Below are 22,208 nucleotides of genomic sequence, written 5' to 3'. Positions count from 1 at the left end.
GTACAGTCTCATTTGACACATCTCAGAGAACATTGGGAGTTCCCCGATTCCCCCGGCACTATCCTTCAGGGATCTGTGGAATGGGTCCATAAGGGCTCATGAGACCTGCTAATTAAGCACATTAGACCATCAGGGGACTCTGAGTAACCAAAGAGAAAGCATCCAGGGACACAGGGCCATTCAAAAGGAACACAAGCACTTGTACACCCCTGCCAGAGAGCGTACATAAAACGGCATCGATAAAACTTTATGAAGACCATCAATTTCAGCACAATTAATAACAACACACTCAGCAACGTTTCCGGAGCATCTGGTGTGCAAATCTGCATTATGGGGCATCGACGTGTGATGCGCTTTTTGCAGCAGGAGTGATCTTGTTCTAACATTGAGACTCATAGTGATTGACAATAAAGCTTGGGGTATTTTTGCTATACAGTTCTGCTCAGAGGGGTGATGAAACGAGATGAAATAGAGGGGGGCTAAAGGAAGAAACGGCAGAGGAGGAGAGAACGGAGGGGTTGAAGGAAGAGAGGACAAGTAGAGATGAAAGAAGATGGGGAGGAGGTTTATCCACACAAAGAGGAGAGTTAAAGAGTGGGAGACACAGCCTGGGAGGAGTTTGAGAGACGATGGAGAAGAAAGCAAAAGATGAACAAAAGTACTCACACATGAAAGACTGTCCGCTGATCGCCGATTACAGCGCCGTCACCCACGGTTAGAGTGTCGTAGCCCCGCTCCAAGTCAAACTCCTCAAAATTCAGCTTGATCACCTGCACACAGTGAGGAATCCGAGTCAGATTTCTAAACTTGGTAAGAACAGTAGTGAAGCAGTACAACTCTCATTTTTCAATCATAAATAGTATACATATTAGATCTAGATCTACAAGAAAATACTATTCCAGTATACTTAAAATAAGTTTTTAAATCAATGTGTAACTAGATAGATAGATAGTAATTCTGAAATCAGTAATTCTCAGATAATTCTCACTAAAGAAAAACTCTCTCAGCAGTTGTAGAAGAAAACAAAGATAGAATTTATAAAAATGATTTATGAAAATGAAGAGTCAAATGTGCCTATTTCTCATTCTTCTCCAAGATGAAAGCAAGACTGCAGAAGTTCTTATACAAAAGGAGAAAAGTAAGAGTTATCGAAAGATGAGCAATTAAATATGAAGGTTTATTACTCATACACAGAAAAAGGAAAAAATATGAATAAAATAAACAAAATTCGCTGTCTAGCTTCCCATTTCAAATTGGCTGCCACATTTCCACCAAATTCCACCTAATGTTTTTGGAGTGCTCAGAGAATAACTCTTAATGAAAAAGCTTATATAAATGCAAATTGCATTCTGTCCTATGGTAAACACACTCCGCAACAAAGAGTGCCATGGGTGGAGTGCCAGCAGTCTGATAGGTCACACCACCAGTGAACACGATCTCATCCTCTTTTACCTCCTCTGAACCTTTCTTTTTCTCAATTCACCCCCTTAACGGATGGTGTGCTGCCCACCTCGCCTGTATCCCACCCTGTCCTGTAGCATTACGGTAACGGTGTGTATGATCATGACTGACAGCGCTGTGGGCAGGGCAATCCTCAGCTGACTCATTGAGGGATTATGATGCAAATGCTGCTCCCAGCAAGCCAATCAAACGTGACCATCACTACATACTAACACCTTCTCGAGAACAAATAAGGCATAGCATTTGACATAAAAGGTAGACATCCATTTTATGTGAAAATAATTTTAACCAGGTGTTCAGATACATGTTATTTAAATAAATATTTATCCAATTTAAATCATTTGGCTAAAAATAACACATGAATTATTAAAAGAAGCATTTTTTGTCTCCAAATGTAAAAAAAAAAAAAAAAAAAAAAAACTATTGCAAATATTAAATTAGAAAAAAAAACACTATTGCAAAAATTAAGTTTCTTCACAAAAATTATAATAATAGTAATAACTGCAATATAATAATAATAATAATAATAATAATAATCATCATTATTATGATTATTATGATTATTATTATCATTTATTTAATCATTTATTTATTTATTTATGTTTGTTTATGTATTCTCAAATGATTGAATTGAGCACTTTTTTTTAGAAGTCATGTGTCACAATTGATCCCACTTTCTCCAGTAGATGGGTAAGAAGAGTGCAACATTTTTCTTGATATTAACAGTCTCAATAACCCAGTGACCAAAGAAAGCTTTACAGCATATCTGAAATAGTAAAAAAAAAAACTTTTTGATTGTTAGAGAGAGGATAACTTAACCATCCAAATAAAAGCACAAAAACGTCAATAAATTAATAGGGATAAATCACTGAGGCTTTCAGACAAAAGGCATGGTGAATCTGGTCTCGCAGCTGAGAGCGATAATGCTCAAGACTACATAGAAGCAAGCGGGATTTGTTGAAGGAGTGAAGCTTTTTGTCAAAAAGGAAGTCCCTGCAGAAGTGATAATACCAGCCCGCTGGATGACGATAGCGCACAGAACAAAAGGAAGACTGATAATTAAAAAATGAAGAGGACAACAAAAGCAATCAGCCATGTCTTCTCATGAACAACTTATTCTCTATTATGATGCCTTCTGGGGATCCCTCCATCTGAGGCAGAAACACAGTGTCTAGACTCTGAGCTAATGTTTGTCTGTGAGCGGGGGATTCAGCCCGGTGCGGTTCCACATGCTGCATTTCCCTGCAGAGTTATATCTGTTTTCCCTCATTCTTTAGTTCCAAGTTCATTTTCCAGCACTCGTCATTAGGCACCACGGCTGACATAAATAGAATGGACATCTTTGAGTAGCAAGAGGATCTTTAACTGTAGCTCCGGGGAATACGGTACTGAGGCATTAAAGACTCGGCTCCTCCTGAACTTCAGGATGTTACTTCGTTTCGGATGATTAGACATGTCACACTGTTAACCAAATGTCATTATAAGGGTCCCATTTCCTTTTGTTTCTTCAACATCCTAACACTCTCACTAGCTTATTTAATTTGTCCACTTTATGTCATTTATTGTGTTTAATTGCATTTAGGCTGTAAATTAGATTTTTAACATGTTTGGAAATAAATGACACGGTCTGTTGTCTTGCTAAGACGTATTTGCATAGCATAGTTAGCATGATATGCAACCTAAATAAACAATTAAATAACATCATAACGTTCAGTCAGATGTGCCAAAAATAAACTGTAAAATAAAATAAAATAAAATGTGAATTTCATATAACAAAGAAAAAGTTGAAATATTTAATAATATTAAGCTAATACCCCAAAAGCTAACATTAGCAAAGGTTTGGCATCTGTAAAGAATCCCAAAAGTTCTCCTAAAGTCCTATTGGTGACAGAAATATAGCAGCTGCATCTGAAATTGCAAACTGTTGGCTACTATTTTTGGTGTGAAACTTACTTTGCAACCATTAAAAAAAGTATGTTCAATATAATATGATTGTGTGTAGTATGAATGCAGTTTGGACATCCGCCATGTTATCAATGTCATGTGACCTACAGCGTCAGTTGTGTCGATTCATCGCCATTCACAACTCCTCTCCTGTGGACTCATGGGCCAGTAAAGTGTCCATCGAATGCGCACTTCAGAATCTTGGTGGAATTAGTAGGTCATCCGGGTAGTTTTTGCCAACTATTTTTCAAATACTGTGAATTCAGACACACTGCTCTGTTGGCATACTGTTTTTCACATACTATATAAGTAGGGAAATATTCGATTTCGGATGCAGCAAGTGTGTTCTAAAGAATTTACCAATGTTCAGACATACTCGTAAATCCCTCGCCAAACAGCTAATTGCATGTGGTACCATCTCAACCTCACTTCATCGACTGATCTAGAAGTTTAATTGTCTAACCACTTCAACAAACAAATCAATGTTAAGACAGCACCACAGAGCCACTGTGTTTACACTCATCCTCCAAATGGCTTATTTATATATAGCTGTCTCCTTACATTAAAACTGGTGCATTTTAACACCAATAAAAATGTATACACTTCACTTTAAAATATTCGTTATGCATCATCAAATGCTAAATGATGTCAAACTCTAGCTAACTGTGATGCTTAAGGCTTTAACAGCTGCCGGGGTCTGTCCACACTGGGAGAGTCTTTGGCTCGGGCATCAAACCAGCTGCAGTGAAATCAAAAGCTCATTGTCAGGTACATTTCATACGGCCCCAGTTCTGCCTCAATCTCACAGCTAACCTCACGTCTTCTCCGGGTGTTATTGTGTCAGAACGAAAATAGAATGTCATTACGGTTGTAAAGAGCAAAAACCAGCAATGTTCCATCTTCATCTGTGCCCCGCTCTCCAGCCGTGACAGTGTGAAGCAGAACTGTCCTTTACACACAGGATGAAATAGCGCACTGGGCGGCGGAGAAAAAGCAGGGGGCACTGATAGAGCCGCTCCACCCCATTCCATTTGCCCTCCATCTCTTGCTCCCCTTCTCTCCCAACTGAGTTATGGTGATGAGGGGAGAGATTTGTTAAGCCATTTATTTGAACCTAGATAAAGAAAATCTGGCAAGCGAGTAAGAAAATGGCCTTGAACTCGACGCCAAAGTCATGACACAGAGCTACGCGGTTTTGTCTCTCCTGTGGTAGCCACTCAATGTGGATTTCTTTATCTTCCATTCTCCTTTAATATAATCGCCAATGTTTCATTTTTTATGAGTCTAGATATCTAGATATTGCACATCATTTCTCAATATGTGTATCCTTTTCCTTGCATCCTACAGTTATTAGCAGGCCCACATAGAAACAATGCACTCAGAAAGCTACCTAAAATTAATAAAGCTGTCCCACTGTGTGTTGGCTTATTGAATATTTCAGTTAATTTGCTATTGCTTTGAGATTCCAGTAAGAGTAGCTCCATATACATTACAGTTTAAAAGTTTGGGGTAAGTAAGATTCAACCTAAAATTCATTGTTCAAAAGTGTCAGTAAATACATTTATAATGTTATTTAATGAATTAAAATTTCAAATAAATTCAGCAAAGAGTCCTGAAAAATATGAATTACGGTTTCCAGAAAAAATATCGGGTAGCACCACTGTTTTCAACATTGATAATAATAGTTTATTGAGCACAAAATCTGCATATTAAAATTATTTCTAAAGGATCATGTGACACTGAAGACTGGAGTAATGGGAACTAAAAAAATTAATTAAATATATTTTTAAAATATATAAAATAAATAGAAAACTGTTATTTTAAATTCTATAAAAAAAAGTATATTTTGACTGTATTTTTTATCAAATAAATGCGGCATGGGTCTGCATAGGAGACTTCTTTCAGAAAAAAAATTAATAAAATACCGACCCCAAACTTTTAAACTGTAAAGCAGAAGTTTAAATCAGATTTCCCCACCAAATTAGCACAGAAAACTTTTCTAATATTGCAAGCAAGAAGCTATGTTTGGGCAGTGTGCTGCGAGTTCATACGAACACACTTTCGGAAGCATTCACCTTGGAAGGGTCAGAAGCTGTGATGATCCAGGTACAGTTGGCATTGTTGTCATATTGTACTGGGAAATTTGGGGAGGTGATGATGCCACTCGGGCCCCAGAGCTGACCACCACACATAGGAGCTGAAAGAAAAGAGACAAATCATGTTGAAGCAAATAGTGCAGTTTGACTCTTCATACAGTTCTCTTAACAATAGAATAGAAATAATGTTATTGCATTATATTGAAAGTCACTGATTATTCAAACATGGTAGAAAACCAGCTACAAAAAAAGTTGGATTAATTTGTTAAATATGTTCAGATGTAACATATTTTGGTACAGATGTGTTCCTCTCGGTCAGATACACAAACAATATGTACTGTCATTTTAAATATTTATAATAATTTGAACTTCAAGGTGGTTTTCAGCTCCATCTTATGAAATGCCATTATCGTCAGATAGAAAATTTAGACTGAAAATAATTATAAATATTTCTATAAAATATTATAATGTATTATAATGTATTATATTATAATGTAATCACACATGTATTGTCTGCAGTTAGTGATCAGTGTTATTTTAGTTGTTATTATAGTTTTATTATTTAGAATCTTTATATTTTTAGTTTTTATGTTAATTTTGGTTTAATAAATATTTTCAATGCTATTTCAGTTTAATTTATTTTATTTTATTTTATTTCTTTTTTTAGTTTTAGTTATTTATTTCCAATTAATAATTGTAATGTTTCAACCTAAAATTATTTCAGTTTATTGCAAAGGTAACATTTCTAATTTTTTTTTAGTTTAAGTTTTTCAACAAATATTCATATTTTATTTCAGCTGTATTTCAAGTTTTTAATAGTATTCGTTTTAGTTAACAATAATAACCTTGGCAAGTAAAAATGTCTGATATGTTTTACCCCATGTCTAAAGAACTAGTGAAGCACATTTCAATTCCACAACATCAGTCTGAAGTGTAAACCTAAAAAGAAAAGCAACAGGACCGCAGACACTTTACTCACTACACAGACCACAGCACATTCCCCAATGTTGAGTTCAAAAGTCAGACTCGCAGGTCAAAACTGTTTTTTTTTTCTAGAAATCACTTATCAAACTATACCCCACATTCAAAGTTTGTGATTGGCTTGTGGGCCTCCAGGCTGATGAAATGTAACAAAACGTTAAATTATTAAAAAAGCACACGTATGAAGGCTTACCCCTCAGCTGCAGTCAATATTTTGAACTTGATTATTGTTAAAGTTACCAGAAATAATCTATCTTGGGTTGTTGGTTTTGATTGGACTGGCATGTGAACTGAATGATCAGTGACCTTACCAATGACTTTGTGACTTGTCTATGAGTTAAAAGTCTTTTGCGACACTCTTGTGGCCTCCAGGAGGACTTTAAATGCCTCCTTGAATGAAGGCACTCGATGTCTAATGAGAAAGAAGGGCACAGCCAGTGTGTTTGCACTAAATTAATGTTTCTGGAGGTCTGGGACCAGCTGGAGCTTTTAATGAGCTATGTCTGAGGTGAGCTCCTCAGGGCCTCCCCTAACACACACACACACACACACAAGTTTCCTCAAACACTTTAAGGTGGGCTGACATTAAAGAACAAAAGTCTTTGGAAAGTTAATTAACATCAGGGCCGGTCAACCCCAATTTTCACCTTCACAACATAATGTGTGTTGTCTGCAGGTTTCTGCTTTAAAGTTTGAGTTTGCTAATAACAAACATGCATTTATAGTTTTATTGGTCATTCATAATTATTAAGGGATAATACGTTCTCAAAAAGAGAACATCAATTTTGGTTCTCTCCTCTCTGTGGCACTCTGGAGAAAAAAAAAAAAAGAGAGAGAGAGAAATGTCCTGTATATGTTTGTTTTAGGTTTTTTACATAAACTCCCTGCAACATTCTGGGAATGTTGAATAGTAGCCATTACACCATTACTTGACCATTACTTCAAATTCTAAGTTGTTAATAGATTGTCACATACAAAGTTTCTGCAAAGTTCTAGAAATGTTAGTTAATGGTTATAAAAAATAAAACAAAAATAACCATTAGTTAAAGTTCTATAAGTTCTTAGTAGGTTGTCATGCAAAAAAAAATAAAAAAATAAAAAATACAACCTTGCAAGTTCTGGAAATGTTATTTTATGGTTATAAAAATAAAACGTACAATGGAAATTCTGGGATGTGGTTGGAATCATGCTATTAGTAGAAGAAATCTATTAGCAGGGGCTCAGCTGTGAAACAGTCCAGATGCATTTAGGTTGTAAGGGCAATATTGCAAAAAAGATAATCATTTCAAGTCCCCCTTGTTCAGGCTGAATTCAATCAGATTAGATTCAGGCCAACAGTTCCAAAACCCTGGGTTTCTCAATGCACATCTCAAGAGTAGCAGATTTAAAGCCTATGGCAGACCATAATGAGGGAATGAAACTTAGGGGAGTTTACTTTGATTTCTGAAAATGGCAGGGATTCATTCCAAAGAGTTACTTTAAGCCACTGGAACTACAATCAACATTAAACAGCTGCTAAGACTTCAGTTTTCTACAAATACAACTCATTTGTCATGATGTGGTATATTTCAGATTCTATTAAGGTCTAAAGCTTGATTTTATTTCTAAATATCCAATAAAACACAACTGAATACAACATAAACACAACATATTTCTCATGATATGTGGTGTATTTCAGGTTCTATTAAGGTCTGAAGCTTGATTTCATTTCTAAATATTCAATAAAAAAAGTCACATTTGTATTTTATAGATCTCTTATGTGAGTCCTAGACCCTTTTAAACACTGCAAATAGTGAACAAATCATTTCTACAGTACATATACAGAGAGAGAGAAAACCTCAAGGATACACTATTATTATTGAGCATTTTATGCTTGTATTTATGTATTTAACGACAATGATTTATGAATGCTTTTTCTGTGGCGCCATTACTAATTATTCTTATGATTCAGATTTTCCTGAAGCATGCAATTAAAATGGGCCGTTTTTGAATAATGGCCTGGCATTTAGAGTGTTAAATCAATGAAACAAGACAAATAATCATTCTCTACATTAGTTGTGAAAAGGAGCAAGTGATGAAAAAACTGGTTCCGGGGAGCAATAGCTAAATATCAACCCTTTTCACATGAGTAATGGGGCTGATAAGGGGAACTTGGTCCATCTGGTGATTCCGACAGTTTCCCAATTCCAGGTCCATTTTCCCCTCTTGCCACAAGCTCACAATGATGTGCCAAAAACTGATCGTTAAATAATCAAAAACAAAGGCAACTGGTGCAATTCATCACAAAGCTGTCCAACTAACTTTCTCCCGAAGATTGTCAAGCCTGAGGGCTCCACTGTGGCAAAGGCCATTGGTGGTGTTGGAGAAGGGATATGTAACTCTAATGAAAGACTAATAGTCCACAGCTGGCAGAGCAGCACAATAGAAATTAATCGATATGAAGGAGAAGAGAGCAGGTATAACCAAAGCTTTATGTGTGTGAGTGTGTTGGTGTAGAGATACAGTAAGAGAAGCTGTGCTAGCATCCTGTAGGACAGTCTGAATGTTTTGAATAATATATTAAATGATTACATCTCAAATCATTTTTTATTCTAATATAAGTAGATACCTTTGGTAATACGTTAGCGCATACAAACAAAACACACATGCATTACATACTGTGCAGTGGGTTCCAAAAGTCTCTTTTTGTTAAAGATTTAAATATAATATAAAATAAAATAAAAACAACATTTATAATAAAAATCAGTGTACACACACACACACTACTGTTCAAAAGTTTGGTGTCGTATTTTAAGATTGTAAGTATATTTGTTTTTCATCAAATACTTTCAATTACTACAATGTTTTGTTTTATTTAATTTTTTATTGTAATTATATTATTTATTCCTGTGATGGCAAAGCTGAATTTTCAGCATCATTACCCCAGTCTTTGGTATCACATGTTCCTTCATAAATTATTCTAATATGATGACATGGTGCTCAAAAAACAAATACAAATCTTTTGAAACATTCTATAAGTCTTTACAGTCACATTTTATCAACTGAATGCATCTTTGGTGAATAAAAGCATTCATTTCTTAAAAAAATAAATAAAATAAAATAAAATAAATAAAATAAAATAAAGTTACTGACCCCAAACGTTTGAACAGTTATTGCTGTAAGTGTGTTTATATAGTATATCAATAATATTATAATAATTTTTTAATTAAATAATAATAAAATATATATTTCGGAATAAGTTTTGGACCCCATTGTATATTTTCTCGCCTGGGCGAGGGTATATGATGTTGTGAGACCCGAAACACCCAATGAACCCAGGATACATCAATGATGATGTGTCTGAGTTGCACCAGAGGTGTATTTGAAAAACGATATTTTCTTAAGGTACCATACCACTGACAGGCTTTAACTGCATGGGGTTGGTACCAGAGAACTAAATGGCAGACTCGCACTTCAATTTACGGGCTAAGGCAAAGGTGGCAGCATGGTGGACAGCATCTCTCTGGGGATGTGACAGCTGCAGCAGGAATCAAGTCCTGGGGGCTGTCCTAGCCAATCAAAGTCAGAAATTAAGTAAGGCTCAATAAAGTAATTAATCGGAGCCTGGTGAGGCTAAATAAGCTGATTACTGGCTGAGCGATACCATCTCTTCCTCCTTAGGAAATCTGCTTTAGAGATCTGTTGTCATCCTCTCCATTTCCTCTCTCTCATCTCTCGCTTTTTTTCCCTCATTGTCCTCTTTCATTGTCAGGTCATTAATCAAGGCTCTTTAACTCTGCAGAGATACACTGAGATTTCAAAGAATTTTACTATTTACTAAACAAATGGCCTTAAATCTGCTGTGATAAATATGTTTGGTGTTAGTATGGCATGAGACATTATTAGAGCACATTTACATTTGTTCATTTAGTACAGAGATTCTAGTTTGTTCTGATATGGTAGTGGACATTAGGAAATAAGCAATGCTAAATGTAAGTAATAAAATGCATCTTACCATACAATCATGCATGCAGTTTTTTTATACAAAATAAAATAAAAAGGCTTACAACCTTTTAAAAGGAAAGAGGACAAGTGTGTGTGTGAGTATGTGTGTGTAAATGCAAAATTTCACTTGGTTCAAGGTAGCCAAATCAGTGCCAACCTCAAACTGTGATAAAATACATTTAAATAAAATACATATTTTTTTCTTTTACTTTTGAACAACAAACTATTTTGGCTTATGTAATATTTTAAAAAAAATAGCAGATGCTTTCAAAAAGCGACATACCTCTACAGATAGGCCGGTCATCACTCCATCCAACGTAACTGTCCGTCACTCGCAGGCAGGTGATGCTTTTAGACCCCTGAAGCTCGTATCCTTCATCACAAGAAAAGTGCACAGTAGCACCCCGCCTGCAAGAAGAAACTGATTATTATTTTGCAAGAATAACAACCCATACATGTATAAATTATACATTATGGACATTCTGTACAGTCAGATGGCCATTATGGCTAAATAAATTCCAAAAGGGTAATCAGGCCCCTGATGTGGATGTTTATTTTGTGATAATGACTGACCGCCACACATTATCCAACTTATTACACAGCTCCTAAGCAAATAAATAAATAAATAAATGGACAAGAAATATTGATACTGTATGAGTTGAAATTATTGTATTTTGTGAGAAAGAAAGTGACTGCAGAGTCCTACGAAAGACATAAAACTAACACAGGAGATTGTTGGCCAGGGATAAAGATCAATTATGCAGTTTATCAGTCATTGTACATTTTTTTTTGGCTGCAGAATGGTGCAAATGATGGTGCAAACTAGTACGTTTTTTTCTAGTCGACTAGTAGTCGTTCATTTAAGCAAATATACATATCATTTGTTTATGATAATAATTTAATTACTTAAATATATGCAGGGGGCATCAAAAATGGTTTGAATTTCAGGGCTGAGAACAAATATTATATCTAACATTGCAACAATTGTTCTACATTACAGAGAAATACTATACCTTACTAATGAGCTTTTCAAATATAGCGCTAAAGCACACGCATGAAACTTGCCACAGCGACACTAGCAAAAGTAATGATTATGAACATGATGGAAAAAAACAGAAAGGAGACTGTCTGAACATTTTAATAATGTATTAATAAACTAGTCAATGTCGGCGGTAAAGCTGAAGTTGACGATGCTGAGTCTCATCTCCACAGTGTAGAGGATGTGGGAAATGCACGTTAAGGTGAACACGTCAGTGTACTAATAGCAAGAACACTTGGATATGTGCCTAATATTAGCACACATTTATCTAGGTTCAAATTAATGTTAGAGCTAGCAGCCATGTAAAGTGGATAACGTTAAGCTACTACTTACATGTTTTAAATGATAAGCCATGTTTGATGTCTATTAATGAAAGGTGAACATTTGGATTTCCTGCCCGACATAATTACCACATGAACCAGCTGTGTTAAGGATCTGTCCGTCAGACTGCATGACTTCACCAATTCCTGTGGAGGTTTTTTTCTTTTCTTCGACTAACCGACTAATTAAAATTTGGTCGACTAATCCTCTTCTCGTTGAATAACATTTACTCTACTATTAGGAGGCAATCCTATTACATATATGACCCTAATAAGTCTAATAAGCCTTGTAAGTCTACAACTTAACCTTTGGCAAAGAAAGAGAGGAGAACAATATCATTGATCGTTTCCCTGGATTCTTTTCCAAATGTGCAAAGTGCTGATGTCAGATGACTCGAGCCCTTCCCAGCAGCTCCCAACCTTTCACATGTGAGCTGTTCTCTGTTCATGGCTAAATCAAATAGCATGTCAGCATAAATACCCCCTCTCTCCACCCGGCAGCAGTGGTCCTGTCTGATCCTGGTAATGGACAGCCTTTAGGAAACTGTGATGTGCGCATCCAGATGCATCGCTGTGCCACTTCCATTACCTAGCCGCTGATGAACGGGTTCTCAGGTAGCCGGAGCTAAGAACATTCCAGTAAAAAAGTTTCGATTGTCTTTCACTTCCCCGCTGCGATTGCCCTGAGAGCTAGTGAGTGTAAAACGGATTGTCCCCATTTGTCTGTGTTAGAATCCTCTAGGGCGCTGCCATTCACCCTGCGGGGGGACGCTGACAGCCTAACTTGCACCGCAGGCCTCTCTGTAGCAGCACTGTGCCTGGAAATGACACGACTATAGCTCTGTCCCCACTCAATTAAATAGGTCCGGACCTCTGTCTCATTTTCAATCTCATTGCCTCTCTGTTCTCTTTTTCGATCATAAACGATGGTTCACATTTCACTTCGTTACTCTTTCAGGTCATTCCTACGGTTTTCAAGTCCCCTTCATTTCTTAATATCGATATATCAATATCAAGTCTTAATATATTCAATGAAGCAAACTCACAATGTTTCAAGATGGACATCATTTAGCTTGTTTTCTGTCATCAGAAAATCACAATTAAGTCAATAAAGTTTAAATATTTGTACTACTTTGGTTAAGACAAATGTTGCCATTTTGCCATTTCCCAATGTCTCACATATTCCAGGTGCTTTTCTTTATCTCTAAAATGTTGTCTTGGAAATATCGTTTTAATTTAATCAATGTATATATATATTTTTTTCCTCTGACCTCAATATTGATCAGTTAAAAGGGAAAGTCCATTCAAAAATGAAAATTCATCATTTATTTACACTCATGTCGTTCCAAGCATGCCTTTCTTTCTTCTGTGGAACATAAAAGAAGATATTTTGAAACCGCAAGCAAACCGTTTCGGTTCCCATTGACTTCCATTGTATTTTTTGTCCATTCAATGGAAGTGAATGGGAATCGAAGTTTGGTTACCAACATATCTTCTTTAAGTTCCACAGAAGAAAGTCAGTCATACAGGTTTGGAATAGACTATTCCTTTACATTTTTTTTTCAATATCCCTTCAACTAAACCCAAATTGTTAATGACATCATCCTCAAGAAAGTTACAATTTTATTTTAGTGGGAAAACAACAGCACAAATATCAGTACACGTTAGCAAACGTTTTTATAAATCATGATTCTGTATTTGATAGATAGATAGATAGATAGATAGATAGATAGATAGATAGATAGATAGATAGATATTCCCTTTTATAAAAATACAACATAGCCATTTTAATGTTTTAATACATTGAGTGCTGAAAAACATTCCTCTTTTCTTTACATCTCCATCTCTCACTCTTTCTTCTCTCCCTCCCTCTCAATCTCTTTCTTCCCCTCTTGCTGTGACCTTTGGGAACCCACAACCCATGTTTATGCTGATCAAATATCCTCCCTGAGCTCTGAGAATTAAAAGGCCAATGAGAAATTAAACAGGCGCCCACCTCCTGCATCTCTTGCTATTCATCATCCTGGCATTACAAACACTAAATTAACTGCACACCTCTTTCCTCTCTCCTCTGTCCTCTCAGTGGACTATTTTAATAAGTAATCCATAAACTCATTTCTCACCTGAAATCAGAGCCTTTTCTTTTGCCCCTCTCTGGGATTCCTGGATCTGGACACATGTTGTGTCCTTGAGCCACCCCCATCTGAGATACTGCAAAAGACAAAAAAAGGTGGAAAAAAGTTGGTTAAATAGTAGGGAAGGATAAGGTACAATGTCCCCCTCCACCACCTTTCATTTTCTTTATGACCATGTATGTCATCAAATATCGACATGCATAGAATGATTATGCTTTTATTAATTTTGACTCATCATTTCTTTTTTTAGTACAGTGAAGTACTGATTAAATTTTATAGTGAAAGGTTCAAGTTAAACTCTTTGCCCCCAGTGACATGTTGCTGGTATTTTTGATATGTAATTGTATTTTAATTCAGTCATGGAGTCAGTCATATAGAAGCATATTTCAAACATTTGTCTGAACATTTGGGTCATCCAACCCCAGTAGCAGAGCAAAATGCCCCTCTTTCACGATTTTCAATGTTGTGCAATAATAACTAAATTAGCAAATTCTTCGTCTCTATGTCTATGTCTAAATTCTATGTCTCTTTATCATATGGCTTTCCTGTAGCTCAAACAGTAGAGCGTTGGCGCTTGCAATGCCAAGGTCATGGGTTTGATTCCCAGGGAAAACAATAACTGATAAGAATGTAAATGTGGACCTTGAAATGTAATGTAAGTCGATTTGGATAAAAGCGTCTGCCAAAATGCATAAATGTAAACAATATACTGAAAGAAACATCACCTTCCTGTACTTGCTTTATTTAAATGCACTTTATTCTTAAGGGTCCCTTTCTCCCATCTTACCCAACTATTTATGTCGGTAAAGAGAAAAAAGAACAGAAAGAACTGGCCAAATTTTGTTTAAAATGTAAGGTGCTCAACGTTAATATCTGGTTTACAAAACTGTTGCATAAAAGCGGTATCACATTTGCAATTGTGCAGTTGGTCTGAACATCAGCGTGAATTTACCTTGTAAAGAGAGCAAGGCCATCTGTAAATGTATTCTACTGTCTACAAAGCCTGCCCAGGAGGTTTATTGAATGAACAAAATAATAAATCAGTCCTCCCAAGAATGCCAAGATATTTTCAGACATCATTATGTGAGTAAAAAATGTTCCTTGGCATCACACAAGCTGAAGTCATCCAGCCCTGCAGGAAGTGGAAATGACACGCGGGGTCAAAGAGGTTGGCAGTAGCCTCGGCTTCTGCAATAGGTGGCTAGGAGGCTGGAGAAGATAGTGGAGGGAAAACCTGAAGTGACACATGTTGATTGGCCGAGGTGCGCCTGGGTGCCGGCCCTCATGCATATTGATGTGGGACAAAAGGCCAAGCTTGTCAGCGCTGCCATTGAGACACTGCCGGCCACGGTGACGGTATTGAGATCCCAGATGACACCCTCAATGGGCACATGCTCACATGAACAGGCTGACATTTTCTCACAATGATGCAGAGGTAATAGAAATGTAAATAAAGATGGCATAACAGAAGAAAGCAGGCTGAAGAAGACTCTCAGCACACATAGCAATTACCCCAGCCCACGATAAGCTTTTACTTTCTTTGTTTGCCAACAACGGAAACGGTGACTTATTTTCCCTCCCCTCTGGCCTAAGGGAGAAAAATATCTCCATTTGTTTCCAATTGACATAGCGTAGAATAAAGATAACGTTAATGTTCAAGGTTGTGTGCTCGTGCCGAGTGCGAGGATATGCTGCAAGTGTGGTACAGCTTTCATCAATCCATGGATAACGGAATCAGCACATGCACACTGAAACAAAAACCCTTACAATTCATCTGGAAAAATTAAGAAAGCTTTGACTTTAAATGATTAAATATTGTAAGGTTTCAGAATTCAGACTTGTGTTTCCTTTCCGTTCATTCATGCTTCATATAAACAACATACAGTAAATAGGACACATTTCTGAATCAACATTCTTATGAAATATACAATTATATATTTATGAAAGTCTCTCATGCTCAACAAGGCTGAATTTCTATCATAAATACAATATAAAAATGATACTATTCTGAAATATTATTACAGTTTAAAATTAAGCCATTTATTCCTGTGACAGCAAAACAGAATTTTCAGTTCTAGTCTTCAGTATCACATGATGCGTAACAAAATTATTCTAACATGTTTATTTGGTGCATTGGAGCATTTATTTCAAATAGAAATCTTTTGTATCATTATAAATGTATTTACTGTCACTTTTGATCAATTTAATATGTACAGTATATACTTTAAGATTAATGTTCTATATAGTTACACTTGAATACAATTATTCATAAATTGAGATTTGCCAAGATTTTCAATGCCAAGGTCATAGGTTCAAAACGCAAGTCGCTTTGGATAAAAGCATCAGCCAAGTGCATGAATGTAAACGCAATATTGATTTAGGAAAATGTCCTTCTTGTACATGAAGAGGTTGACTTACAAACTGATATCTTGCTGTGGTTGTCTTTACTTGGCAGCATCTTCACCCCTCTGGACTTCAGCTCTGTCATCTTCTTCACTGAAAGTCAAAAACATTATAACATTTTTATTTGAGAGCAAGAAGGATAAGGAAAAGAGGAATAAACTTTAATCATAGGCCAGAATGCTTGCTAGGCATTACAAATCATGAACCGCATTGTAATTACAATTACAGTCTTTCAAAGAAACTGTCATACTTGTGCAAAAAAGCCTATTGTGTGTGAACAAAGCTCAGCATGTTTGTTGAAAAAGAGACAAAATAATGCCAGCATGCATTCATACGCACAGCCACATGCAGTCATTGTTTTCTGTTACATTGTTTTAAAGATTCAGCATTTAAATGCTCTTGATAGAAAATCAACATTTGGGTAAGCATTTTGTAATGGAGAAGTTCATCAGCTATCAGCAATCAGCTGTTTTAGCAAAACCGAATAGTAAAAAAAAATCGATTAAAATAGAGCATATCGATTCAATTACATTTGCGACTACCCGAAAGGTGAAGTGTCTCATTTCAGTTTTTTTTCCCCCAACAGAATGGCAAAAATGAATAGTTTTTCCTGCTTACACATTCTCGGATCATATTTGGTCTGTGCCACATGGGAGGAAAAAATTGGAATTGGGTCACTTGAACTATGTAATGTGAATGCGGCATTAGTGCCCCTTTATGTCAAAACTAGGCTAAGTTATAATTTACGGACAGCTGATGCATAAAAAACTCACAAAATGTATAAATGATAGAAATTGTAAGAAATGAAATAGATGGACACAAAGATGTCGTTATGATGCTCTCTCTCTCTCTCTCTCTCTCTAATCATGTTAACCTGTCTCTACACACCTAATCTTTGACAGACTTTGAAAATGATTGTGATGAAGCTAAGTAGCTTGTTATGTACAGAGTGTCTTATTGGATGTTACTTATTGCAGAGCATTTCACTAAAGGTTGGAGAGAGGAAGGGAGGCAAAATAAAAGGAGAAAGGTCAGTGGAAAATCTAATTAAGAGCTTAGCTCTCTTTCTCTCTTCCTGATACTCTAAAAGTATTTATTTATCAAACTCCAGTCCTGTAATCCCATCCCATCACTCTGATCTGCTTATGGAGGAGGTGAAATTCCTGCAGATTCCGTCTTTGGTTCCCGTAGCTGAGCTGACTAATCCCGTTCCTCTGCTCATCTCCTTTGAGTGGTGACCTTTGAACTTGAGAGTGTGATGAGAGTGCGCCAGTAGCACAGCTGATGTGTGTGTATCTCTGTGTGTGTGTCTATGTGTCAGGTGTTGGGGGTATTCATGACCTTTAACTGGCTTAATAACACTTAACCAAGATGATTCAAATAATTTGACTTTGAAATTTTTGAAATGACTAATTTAATTCTAACCGCAGACAGGGGAAAACTCTGCAGGGCACATGACGACTACAGATAGCAAACAGTTGCAGTGAATCTACGGTGAATCTCTACACGTTTTTAGGTTTTCTTTGAAATGGATTGTAATGGATGAAATGGATGGTAAAATATATTAACACTCATGCTCTAATGTAAATTATTTTGGTTCTTAGATAAAGTACACTACCGTTTGTATCATTTAAAAAATATATAATTTTTTTTTTTATCAGCAAGGATGCATTAAATATATAATATATCAAAATATATGTATTTCAAATAAATGCTGTTCTTTTGAACATTCATTAAAGAATCCTGAAAAAAAAAGTATCAAAACTGTTTTCGACATTGATAATAATAATAAATGTTTCTTGAGCAGCAAATCAGCATATAAGATTGATTTATGAAGGATCATTTGACACTGAAGACTGGAGTAATTCTGCTTTACCATTACAGGAATAAATTACATTTTAAAATTTTCTTGTATTTTTGAGCAAATAAATGCAGCCTTGGTGAGCATAAGAGACGTCTTTCAAACAAATTAGAACCTCTTATTTTCGCTTCAAGTGCATATACCGGCCCCATATATTCAGTTTTTAAGCTTTTAAAAAAGGCCTTGACAGAACATGAGGAAACAAGGCTGAAAGAAATATATTGGAATCAAAAAAAGGTATTATGTTTTTTAATTATATAATATTATATAAATAAATGTGTACATTAATTCAAAACCCTATTAATCTGAAATTAAAATGAGGAAACAAACTTGTGAAGAGAGAGAATGAGTAGAATATGCTGTGAAAACAGCCCTGCATATATCTAACCTTTCGCTTTCTCTGTCTCTCCTCTTTTAGTATGTTTCTCTCTTTTTCCAGATGTTTTTGACAGCTAGGACCCCTGAGCTGTTTCTCTGTCTTGTTACATAGACTTACACCAGTAAAGGCACCAGTCCCACGACAGCCCATCTCTTACCTTGATACTGAGCACTGAAGCCTCTCAGTTTGTGGTTTCCATCGGATGTGAAGTGGAGTCTCAGCCAGTTCTTGCTGCTGATGATGGGCGATGGCAGGTTTGGACCAGTAAACCTGTAATATGAAGAGAAGACGGGATTTATCGAGTGTAGGAAACTTTCTACTTACTTTCTCTGTGAAACACTGGAACACTTTAGCTTTAATTTGAAGAACATTTCAAGTACAAGCATCTTCACAATCACATGATCTAATAAAAAAGTATTATATGATAATAATAATTATTATCTAGTCAATAATTAGTTATTATATATATATACACACACACATACATACATCCTGCCTGCCCTAAGCTTAGATGCACCAGTGCTCAGGTCTTGGGACTGTCAGAATTAGTGTTAATTATTTCGATAACACAGGCACAGTCGGACAGCTTCTTTATTTTAGTGAGCGTTAATCGCATAAGCTGAGAAGGAAACAGAAAGTTGTCTGACAGAGAAACGTAAGCTCATCCTTGTAGTATTTACCAAATGTCAGATTTGGCACAACAAGCCCTACAAACACAAAGAAAGACAGACCTAGAGAGGAAGGGAGAAAGAAACAGACGAGTGAGGAGGTATGAATAGTTTACAAGAGCTTAGTCCACGTTTCCTATTTATTGCACATCTGATGCAATGAAGTATTTTTAACTTCTTCTCCTGCTCAAACCAACCAAGGCCACCAGGGCTGAGGGAAGGGGCTAAAAATGGGTCTGAGTCACTAACACTTTAACTCTTTTTGCAAACGAAATCATTAACATTTAAATGACTGCATGCAATATGTGCGTCTGTTGCTTATGTCGTAATGGCCAAGTCACTTCTCATTCTGTGGATGAGCCTTTGACAAGTGATTTTCTTCGCTTTTAATATATTTTACTTGCAAACCATCAAAGACACAAAACAATTATCTGGTATTAGTTGGCAAGGAAACGAGACCCAAAGAGAAACATGCAGATCGTGATTAGATGTAAAACAGTTTTCATTGAATTATCTACATTAACTAATAGACATCATGGCTCAATGTCATAAAAACATATGCTATAAAGTCATTTTGTGATGGTTACATAAATGTGGCACATTACAGTCAATGTGTCACTTGGGTTCCTTTTCATGACCAGTCTTGTTAGTAAAGCTAACTGGAGCCTTCCTAGAGCCACTGCTCGGAGTAGCCCATGCATTGTGGTTCAGAGAGCTCTCATTGTTAAAAACGGTTCAAAAGACACATCATTTGTCAGCATTCATAACATAGTGAATGTAAACATAGGTAAATAAAGTGACGTTGGGCACACCAGTGGGGATCAGTTGCGACAACAGGTTAACGTACATAAAAAAAGGTAGTTTTCTAAACATTCAGTCACTAAAATTACTCTAGAAAACATGGTCAAAATGTTAAAAAAAGCTTACAATTCTGAACACAGGGCTCCAGACTGTGACCTTTTTTCCGCCGGTGTGACAAAATTTATTTAGAGGTCACACTGGTGCAACCACCACATTGCCCAACTGATAAGAGCAGCCATTTCTGTTGCATAGAAAGAGGAAAGAAACCTCGCTACTCATTTGAATTGCGCAGCACAAACCTTTTACCAGCTCGGAGCAATAATAGATAGCACAGCGCAAGCTCAGAACAGGTTTACTCACGTGCCGATCGTTGATCACGCGACACCATTACTACACAGTGCTGGGAGACCCAGTCAGAACGTGTTTGGATTCGCCGCTGCATTAATAACATCGCAGCGAGATCTAGTGAGAAGCATTTAAATTCATTGCAGAATTCAGATAAACCATGTCAGATTAAACAGCGCTGACGTGGAAACGAGTTATAGTTAAGTTAAAGAAGGCTTTTTAATCCACAAATCACCAACAGTCACCATAGATTTAATGTAGCAAATCTAATGGTTTAAAGATGTAGAAAAACTAAAACTTTGTGGCAAACAAACACTTTTATTTAAAAAAAACACAAAAAAAACATGAAATTGCAACTACAACCAGAAGTTGGCGGCAAAGAAGCACTTGTTGACTTATTAGCCATTTCCACTCCCTAATATATGGAAAAAAGTAGGAAGTCTTGTGAAAAACAAAAACATTTCTTCAAATTGTGACAGAATTACACAGAAAGCAAGTAAAGTGCACACCTTTTATAATCAACGAAGCTGTCGGTCAGATCTGTACGATATTTGTATGATAATTTAAGTTAAATTTCCAATAAACAATTAGAAACTGCACTTATTAATGCAAAACAATAGTAATTGTATGATTTTATTTAACTTTATGATTAAAATCCACCCAGTGCTACCAAAATCAGGTGCTGACGCCACCATCTGTAGAACTTAGTGGCACTGGTGCGACTGCTCTCAAAGGATAGTCTGGAGTCCTGGTACACAGTATCCTGCAATATTTAAATGAGGTTTTAACTTTGCAGTTTGCTGACTGATTCACATTTTATAATTATAGTAATTCCACCCTAAACCACTTTATTTACCCACAATAGCAAAGAGGCTGAAAGCCAAAATAGCTTTTTCATCACTGATGAGCCAAATTGAGCCACATTGTGTTTCTTTTCAAGTACATCTCACTAGAAAATGCCATCCTTCTGACAGCCCAAGTATGCACTTGTCCTGTTTTTCATTCTCCCGCACAACAATAATAGTGGTCAAGGAAACACAGTGAGTCTAATCGTAGTGAATGAGTTCTCTCACAGTGTTGTAGCGAGAGTATATTCCTTCGAATGCCAGGCATGTGGACCTGTTGTAGTGTCAAAGCTTGAAGCCCAAGGGTGTAATCATAGAGAATGAAGTGTACCACAGCGCTACTGATGCACCGGTGCCTGTCATAATGCTGTGATGTTAAAACAGCAGGGAATCACATAGTCCTATTTTAACACACATTAGCGCAGTTGGGGCTCATTAACTGAAACAGGCCCAGTTCTCTCATGGGACGCAGGAACAAGACTGACAGAACATCTCCGTTAGGCATCTTGGGGATTGGCGAAATCGCTCTTGTAGGCCTGTTCAGCTCAACTATGCTGAAACTTCAAGAGCAGGACATAGTATCATTACTATTCTTGAACAGCCAACACTATACAATTAGAATGAATGAATGAATGAATGAATGAATGAATGAATGAATGAATGAATGAATGAATGAATGAATGAATGAATGAATGAATTTATTGCCAATGTTTGCAGATTATTTAGCTATGATCCTTGCAAACATGGGTATATGCAAAGAGTCACAGAATATCACAAGGGTATATCACATTTTTCCCATTTTTTTTACCTTTCTGTCCATGGATTTTGGGAAGTTTGTACACTATTTCTTTTAAGGGAAAAAAAAGACCAGGCAAAAGTCAAAACATTGCTTTCTTTTGAATTATGAGAACCATCTATTTTATTTATTTATTTATTTATTTATTTG

At 36.3% G+C, this 22,208-nt stretch overlaps 1 protein-coding gene across 1 annotated transcript in view; it reads right to left on the bottom strand.

Annotated features, from left to right (window-relative positions):
- csmd2 (CUB and Sushi multiple domains 2) overlaps positions 1 to 22,208 on the bottom strand; it is a 324,493-nt gene that overhangs the window by 136,980 nt on the left and 165,305 nt on the right. The window contains exons 6-11 of the mRNA XM_082187012.1: positions 18,761 to 18,873; positions 16,379 to 16,456; positions 13,949 to 14,036; positions 10,750 to 10,874; positions 5,481 to 5,602; positions 667 to 770 (exon numbers count right to left, since the gene is read on the bottom strand). Coding sequence (XP_082043138.1) covers positions 667 to 770; positions 5,481 to 5,602; positions 10,750 to 10,874; positions 13,949 to 14,036; positions 16,379 to 16,456; positions 18,761 to 18,873 — 630 coding nt within the window. The remainder of the gene's footprint in view (positions 1 to 666; positions 771 to 5,480; positions 5,603 to 10,749; positions 10,875 to 13,948; positions 14,037 to 16,378; positions 16,457 to 18,760; positions 18,874 to 22,208) is intronic.

This window comes from Leuciscus leuciscus, assembly GCF_965113295.1.
Source record: "Leuciscus leuciscus genome assembly, chromosome: 12".
NCBI classification, from domain to species: Eukaryota; Metazoa; Chordata; class Actinopteri; order Cypriniformes; family Leuciscidae; genus Leuciscus; species Leuciscus leuciscus.
Note: the sequence above shows the minus strand (reverse complement) of the source record. Positions and strands in the feature narration are given on the sequence as shown.